Raw genomic sequence first — 8,748 nt, 5'->3', positions numbered from 1 at the left:
TGCCAAAGGGCTGTCTACGTTGGGAAGAAATTGTACTAGGAACACACAACCCCACTGCTCTGTCCGGGCCGTGCCGAAAGGTTACCTGTGTTAGAGGGGAAACGGCTTCTCATGGCTGTTGTGGTAACAGCGGTTACAACGGTCCCAGCTGCCTTTGCTGTAATAATCAGGCTGGAAATGTTTTTCTCTCATCTGAATTTTCATTTGAGGCCACTCACAGCGATGTTTACTATAGAAATGGCCACCACTGAACTTTGTCTGATGAAGGGGGGTTTTCCTGTTCAGTAGAGACCTTTGAGCTTTCACAAGAAACATTTTGATGCCCAGCTGATGCTTGACATGGTGAGGGAAACAGGCAGGTGGTTGCTCGGTATGGGCAGGAACACCCAATTACTTTCTTGGGACGTGATTTGCCTTCAGCATTTTTCTACTGAAGGAGCAGGTCAGTGTAAAACCCAAGACAGAGTAACCACCCAGGAGTTCCAGACTGGCGGGAGCGTGCTGGTACCCCACCCAGCACACCACCCCTGGAGGTGACTAAGGAAGGACAGTAAGACACGAGCAAAAGGAAGTTCTTCAAAGGCAGGCTCGTACCAGGGACTGTTTCTATTTTTGAGCTGTTCAATGTTTTTAGTAGCTCTGAAGTTCAAAAATCAAATTGTTCGTTTATGGCACGGCCGATTGTAATCAAAACTCTATAGAGACTCTGAAAATACTCCAACCTACTTAGCAAGGGTTTTTTTGCTTTTAATAAATAAAGTCCCATAGAAACACAAAGTATTTACAATTAGATCAAAATTCTGAATATAATTCACAAGAGAAAATGGTATTTTTTTGAGAAAATGTTTTCATGTCCTCATAACAGTCATTTGTTCTAAATTATTACATAGCGATTGCCCATTAAATGAACACTTTTCCCTTAAGGCCTACTCTTGTAGAAAAGTATTTTAGGCAAAACTTCCTAACCGTGATGTAACCATTTAGAATCAGAACATTTCTGTGATTAGTAATTCACACAAAAATTAACATTTTCCATGGCTTGAGGAAAACATAATGATCAGCCATCAATCCGTGAGAGAAGACAGGACATGGAGAGAACAATGCCTACTACTAGAGCAGCTTACCCAGCTGCGAGGAAAGTTTGGGCTTTTGAGCACTCAGTCCCTTCATCCTAACACAGGATAACACCTCGTCCTGCAAAACTCTCCTCTCTTTCAGCCTCGGACCGTTACGACCGCTGTTACACTGCCACTCTCAAAACCCATCGATTGTATACAGCCGTACTGGACTGACGGGCTTAAACCCTGTCACTGCCCAACTGCTGCGTTCAAAACTACTACCACTGGCCACCGAGTGGAATTAAGCTCTTTGAGTTAATGTGCTTCAGGGTTACACAGAATTTTTTCCTGTAAAAGAACCAGATTTCATTGTCAGTGCCTCTTTTCCACTGTCCTTTCAAGTAATTTTCAACATTACTTACGTAAGAACATGCCCTACAATTCTGCTTTATTTAAAACTAATTCTGAGCTCTCATTTCTAAGGAAGCCAGTGTGAAATTGGATTGTACAAGGGATGCAGGCACAGATTCACGGTTTTTGCTGTGCGTTGCTATGACAGGAATTCAGTGTTGGAGCTCTGGTAGGTCTCAGTGCCAGTTAATCCTTGATACCTCCTCCTACAGCAGGGGATGAACTCTGAAATTAAGGGGTTCTCCCACAAAGTGAGAGATGGAAAAACTTTGAGTGGCCAGTGTTCAGTGGAAAACAACTTAAAACAAGAAGAGAGAGAACATTTCCTTTTGAATTGTAGCAACCACACGTCAGGGTGCGTGTCACTCCCGTCAGAAGGTGACACTCAGCTAGCACGACGCGGCTGTCTTGAACCTGCGATCTCGAGCACTAACGTGCCACGTTCCATTCGCTTTAGGGCAATAATTTCCAAGTTACCTGGAATGATCTCACTGTGAACTTAGTGCTGATCAAAGCTGTTCGCTTTAGCCTCACCCTGACTCCATCTCAGTGCAGTGTCACCCGAGGGGTTTAACCCTTGAGGCTGAGTGATCCAGGTCCCCAGACTCCCTGGTGGGCATAGCGCTCGCTACTGACCGCAGGCCCAGGGCTTAGCAGACGACAGCAGCAGGACACATTTTCAGGTGTAGAAGGCATAAGCTTAAGGATTTATTTCTGTGTTTGCCTCTGTCAGCCTCTTCATTGCACCATTTGCACCAACTTAGGTTTTCAAGGTCTCGTAAGACTGATTTAACCCTCCCTGAAATTCCAGACTACTCCCATAGACACTTACACCATCTCTGGGTCCACTTATGCAGCACCACGGCACTTGTCTCACAAAGTTTAAGGCACGCTTTTTGCTACATGAACAAAATGTGGATGTGGTGAGGAAACTAAGGCTATTCCAACATCCCCCCTCGGGGTACAGCAGTGTGGATCACACCCACTTGACTTTGTCAGGGGCCCTGTTCACAAACAGTGGATGCGGAGGTTAAGTGTGAACCTCACATCGGTACCGAGAGTACTGAAAGAAGCCAGGGAAGTAAAGATACCTTCTGAGGAATTCTATCACTCTCTCATGCTTTGCTCCTGCTGGAAATCTTAGGGCAACATGTATCATAAAATTAACAATCTTAACAGCGGTGAACACCCCAAAACATTCCTGTCCCCAGGGGTGACCGGTGGCAGCTCAAGTCAAACCACAGAGCAGGGTTTCCATTACAGGTTTATCTTTTTAAGAGCGAACTCAAACCTTGCTTTCATTTAGGAGGAGTCACGCTATTCCGATTTTCCATGGCGTTTCTGATCGAAGATGTTGTTCAGTGACAGTTCATCAAGTAATTTGGGAAGGTCTGAGGCTGAGTGGTTTGTACAAACCTCCCCCAACTCCAGACTCGGCAGAGTGACCGGGCGCCGCAGTAGCTCCAGCTGCTGGGGCACGTGCCTTGGAGGCTGTGGCAGGGGGAGCTGCCCCCAGGCAGGCTGCTGCTCTACCTGCCTCCCCCTTGCACGGCAGAGGAACCGAAAGGGCTCTGCTTCCCAAGAGCGAGGAGCAGGGCCTGTTCCTGCTTAGTTTGTGAAATGGGGGCTAGTTTCTGGGTTTGCCCACAAACACCTGCGAGCTCTTCAGAGAGCTCTGTCGGTGTAACATTACATCGCAGCTGGCACACGCGTCCTCAGACCTGACATTTCCAACACTTGCCTTATAAGCTCTCATAGGAAGTTACACACAGTTTTGTTATTATTTTGCTGCTGCCTTGGGAGCACAAAATCAAACATAATACTTAAAACATTTCCCTAGAAATGTTTAAGGAGAAAGATTTTTATTTTTAAGTTGAAAATTTAACTGCATGCTTAACCAATGTCAGTGAAGCATCAATCATACTGGACAAGCAATTTTAAGAAATAGGATAGTTTAAAAAAATTCATTCTGAAAATACTGCCAACAATTTCATGATATAGATATTTTTAATATTAAAAGTAAATTGTAAATGTGTCTTTATAAACAATATGCATAAAATAGATCTGCTATACTAAGCTCTCTCTCTTTAAATGCTGTTTCACAGTAATTTCTTAGATATGCAAAGTTTTCCCTCAAAGAGATAGTGCAATCTGAAGAACAAACATTATGTCAGCGGATTAGAACTACTATGGTCATTAATACAAGTCTTTATAGATCTCTTGTAGGAGTGGATGAAGACTCATGTCTGTCTCCGTTTTCTTTATGATTTGCAGCAGCTGCACGTGTTCCGTTACAATCTGTCTGAGGTCCGTCATTTTCTGAAGCAACTTTGCAAAGAGCTGTGAGGATTCCGGGTGGTTCAGCTTGAGCTGGAGCTCCAAAGCTTGCAACAGATTGTCTTGTATATCCTCAATGGGCTTCACATTTAACAAACCTGGGCGGTCTGGGGAAAAAAATTGGGAAACCATTAAGTTTATGAAGAATACGGAAACATCGATCTCATGGATGAATTTGGGATTTCTTAGTCACATCTAATACTTATCAAAACTGTCTGACAATTTCTTGGTATATTTATTTGTAAGATTTTAACAGAATTTGCTCCAGGAAGTTTTAAAACTAGTCTTAGAAATGGTTCGAGCATTTGTGTGGTGCAGCTACAGAGACAGGCTTATACAATACCACAGCGCATTTTCCATGGTAAACTGGAAAGGAAGAGTGGGGAAGAGTTGGGGGATGAACAGTCTGCATCAGGTGATTCACTTTTGGACAATCACCATCTACTCAGATGGATTTGCATGTAGTTTCTACTGTTAAAAACATCTCCAGCTAGGGTGGATGCTAACCTACCAAAATAAGGCAGAAATTCAGCTCCTGCAGCGATACTACCCTGGGAGATCTAAACCCCACAGGTTCAGTTCTCCTCCACACCCAGGTTCCAGCTGCTCTAAAGAAGCCTGGTGAGAGCTTTTAGCAGCAGCTCATCAGCCTAGGGCAGCAGAGGACCAATCGATGTGGCTTGTACAGAAAAGGCTCTCCCTGGGCTCATGTCAGCCTGGAGTTCTCCATCTGGAGGAATCTGGGATGGATGTTTACACCCCAGGTCAGCTCCTCGCACTGCCTCAGCTGTGAGAGTCCAGGATTTTCTGTGGCATATCTTATTCTTCATCGAGAAGCAAAATCTTTCCTTTTTAAGCATTATCAGCTTTCAAAATAATAGCTCTTCTGTTATTTCTGTCTGTCCCCAAATACCTCCTTAAGTGGTTGCAATTATTATTTAACACAATTTGTGACATTTGTTTTCTAGATTGAACTAATAAATGGATTCCACGGCCATGAAAGTTAATAAAATTGCTTATTAAATCCTCACATGACAATGACCACCATTAATTTCTAACTGCTAAAACTGTTTTATACTGAGTAACAACCCTGATTATCAGAATCCTCCATGAGAAAACAGTCCATAATTTCAATAACACCTGCTGTGGAGCTATGAAACTAATTCCATAGGCTGATCCATAGAAAGCAGTGCCTCTGGATAGCCTGAAATCACCTCCCTAGGGCAGTATTTCCGTTCCAGAAAGGACAAGGTGTTGATCTATATTAAAAATCTAAAAGATAGGCTGTTATTTCTTGTGATCTTAGCGACCTCCCTGTGCCTCCAGTTCTACTAACTCAGCTTGGCTTGGGTTGTACGCCAGAAACAAGGCTGAGGGAAAACAAAGCTCTTCATAAAGACAGCGGGCTTTTACTTCACAGCGAAAAACCTGCAGTGTCGACTAGAAGGCAAAGCTGGCCTGAAACCAAATGAGCAAAGAGAGGCCCTGAATCCATGTAGGGCACTGACAAGGTGAGGAGGGTTAATTAATGCTGCAGGAGGTGAGGTCTGGGGACTGGGTCTGGGGTCTGGGGAGAGCTTTTCAGAAAGAGGAATAACGGCAAGTTTGAAGCTGGAGCTTGGCATTTGTTTGGCAGTGGCTGTCTGAAGCGGCTGCTTTCAGCTGACTGGACTCAGTGACCCATCTGGCCACCCTTCCCATTTGGAATGTCTTGCTAATAAGCTGGGCTTGTCCTTGCAGCAGTCACTGGGTCAAAACATTCAACCAGCCATGCTGTGAAACACGGCACAGAAAGTCTGTAATATCTGCAAGCATAAATTGTCCCCAACAACTGACTCCTTTTTATTCATCTTCTTTGACAACAGTACCGAGTCATTTTTTCAAGATACTTGGAGAACTTTTGATAAATTTTAGAAATTTATTTTCAGATTACCTAAATGCATTGCACGGGCTGCAAAATGCAGTTGCCTCTACGTCCTTCAGAGACTTCCCAACTTTCGGTACTTCGAAACTGTTAATAACTTTGGCTTTGAGTTGCGATAGCTTTAAGTTTCGCTTCTGTGTTGCAGATGAACTCTGAACTAGCTGGGTATGACTCAGTGTGCAGTGATATAAAAAAATCAAAAAGCACAAGGACCGTGGCCTCGATTTCCTCTGAGATTAATCTCCATTTGCCCCCTGCTTCTTTTACAGTGGGAATTTTTAGGGTGTGAATTTTTCAGAAGTGAAACCAAATTCAAACCTTGTGTTCCCCAGCGCAACTTCAGAGTCCAGGAGGCAAACCCAGGAGATCAGTGCTGAATTTGGAACTCACCAAGGAGCCCCCCAAATTCGGGTGCCTGAGGTCAACTGAAGTTCAGTGAGACTTAATGCCTAAAATCCTTGAGCTCCTTTGAAAAACCCGTTCTAAAGGTTTAATAAAGACCCAGTGGAACTCGAGTCAGAAAGGATGACTGTGACAAAAGCCTAGGAGATCATCAGATGTTATTTTTAAATCGGCCAGTTCAAGAGGAAGGAAAATTCCCATTGAAGGCAAGAGAGACTTTTCATGAATGAGAACTTCAGGATATGGACATTATTTTTTGGGTGTTGACAGTTTGCTCTATTTTCTCAGTAGAAACTTGTTACAGAAGAAATTTCTTCCTTTCTGTTCCAAGAGATTTATCTAAATCATAAAAAAAAAAAAAAAGGAAATACAATGCAAAATCCTCGTATTAATGTACGGGTATTGTGGTATATTTCAAGTTGTTAAGATGCTCTCAAATATCTCTGCTCCACACTCCTGGGGCTATTTTGTGTAGTAAGGGGCTCCAGATAGATGTGGCTTGTAGAGAAAAAATACAAAGGGAACTATGAAGAGCATAAGCCTTGAGGAAAGTTTAGGTAGAGAATACGAAGAAACAGAAATGGGAGTAAACTAGATGTGACACTGTGGTGGAGGCCTTTGAAGATGCTGAGGCTGAATTGCCCTTCGAAAGCTCACAGAGAAAACTGCAAGAGGAACTGATGAAGAAAGCGAAAGACAAACGCAAGCTGTCGTAGCAGGACGTCCTTATGATCCCAGGAAATGAGGCTACAGAAGGCCGAAGGAAAGGGAGCTGAAATGAGTCAGGTGAGAGATAACTACAAGTGAATCGGGTGCAATTTTAAACCTCTCTGATACAGAACGTGGACTGACGTTGAGCTTCGTTTATGTGCTCTTTGTGACCTGCCCTTTACCCATTTGGATGGTGACTAGAGAGCACCACAGTTCTTGATACTTCTTCTCTTTATTCAGGTTTACTGTAGGTTTTCATTCATTGTCATACGGCTGGTTTATTTGGGTTGAAAATTCTGCAGGAAGCTGTTGTAAGAAAGTGGTCACAGTGACTGGGAAAGGCCAACAGCCCCTTAGCTTTGAGCGTCAACAGCACGACTTCGCGTCAATTGCTATCATCCATACTATTGCAGGGAAAAATATTTGTTTGTTTTCTTACAGATTGGGATGTTTTTCTCATGTTCCTATGAAGAATTACAATTTTTGTCTGTTCCTCACATAGCAAATTGCCATCCATGGGCATTTACCCTCACCTTTATATTTTAATATCTTTGATTAAGTACATTTTGCATTTAAACACACATTCTAAGATCTTAATACAATAAACAAGGCAAAGATATGCCTCACTGGACAACTGTGCTGCTTCTTTTGCTGAGGCAGATATGATTCAGCAGCTGGAGGTTTTAGTCTTCTGAGATCACCACATGGATTGTAGTCACCAGGGTTTTGGTTCGGAGCCCACAGTGATCATCTGCAGTTCTTGGCCTGAGTATGAAGCGTTTCTTTGTTCTAACAGGTTTGCTAGAGCAGGATTTGTGTTTCTTGGTACTATTCATTGATAAAACTCCCAATTTTGCAAATCTCATACTGTCGCAAAATGATCGAGTATAGTATTTAAACCAGGAGCAGTGATTCGCCGCATTTACTGTACAGAGCACAGAGAACAGACAAAGCGAATGCAGCAGCTGCTCTGAATTCAAATGACAGTTTGACTGTGTGCTGACTAACAGAGCCGAGGGCTTTACAGCCATACCCTAAACACCGCAGAAGATGAGACACAAGAGTTCACGTCCATCCATGATACAGAACCACGCTACGAAATCACCTTTTTCTTTATTTGACGACAACCTGCTTGAGTGAGTTTGCTCAGTTTACAGACATGGGCCGTCCCAACAAGACTAGTGACTCTCCTGCCCAAACACAGACATCTGACTTGTTCTCCTTCAGCCACCTTCTTATGCTGGGCTTCAATTTCAGCTCAGGCAGAAAGATGCTCCAAGTTCTTTATCATGCCCACCATGGCACTCCCTCCTCACTGAGGGGATGCCTGAATGGCACAGAAGAATACAACAGGAAGAAGATCTCCTTGAAAAAAGGTTTCCAAACCTCCTTTTACTCTCTGTCTCAAAGTGACCCTAAGTAAAACCGTGGTGTCATGAGCGTCTGGCACTGCTGTTAGCAGCATAAAGCATTTCTTCTGTCCAAACAAGGGAAGAGGCGCCTGCTCGCTCGCACGGTCTGGCTCAGCACGTTAACAGAACACTACAATTCATTTGCCACTTACACCAGTGGTCTAAAGCACAACATTCCAACACTCAGAACGACGCCTCAGCTTTGTCCTAATGAGTGCACGGGAACTTTTGGAATCACTGAGACAGAGCGAGACTGCGTGGAGCAGCTCAGAAACAAGATCGTGTTTGACTGGGGAAGTACTTTCATTTTGTGGATGTTACAGTGAGTTATGATTGTTCTAGGGGCATTTTGCCTTTTTACACAAAACGCAGAAGGAACCGCTTGGATATCAAAAGACTGAACTGTTTTATAGGATTTGTGGCAAATTCCAAACACTTCACACTAAAAAGCTTTCTACATGTCATGCTCCAGCTGGAGTTACTTTCTCTTTCC

General features: G+C 43.5%; 1 protein-coding gene across 1 annotated transcript in view; it reads right to left on the bottom strand.

Moving 5' to 3' along the window:
• Nucleotides 1–3,461: 3,461 nt before the first annotated feature.
• Nucleotides 3,462–8,748, bottom strand: part of PPARG (peroxisome proliferator-activated receptor gamma) — a 22,264-nt gene continuing 16,977 nt past the window's right edge. Inside the window, exon 6 of the mRNA XM_010131646.1 lies at nucleotides 3,462–3,913. Coding sequence (XP_010129948.1) covers nucleotides 3,666–3,913 — 248 coding nt within the window. The 3' untranslated portion in view covers nucleotides 3,462–3,665. The remainder of the gene's footprint in view (nucleotides 3,914–8,748) is intronic.

Source organism: Buceros rhinoceros, unplaced genomic scaffold (assembly GCF_000710305.1).
Source record: "Buceros rhinoceros silvestris isolate BGI_N320 unplaced genomic scaffold, ASM71030v1 scaffold25162, whole genome shotgun sequence".
In the NCBI taxonomy this organism is placed as follows: Eukaryota; Metazoa; Chordata; class Aves; order Bucerotiformes; family Bucerotidae; genus Buceros; species Buceros rhinoceros.
This window is presented reverse-complemented; position numbering and strand designations above follow the sequence as displayed.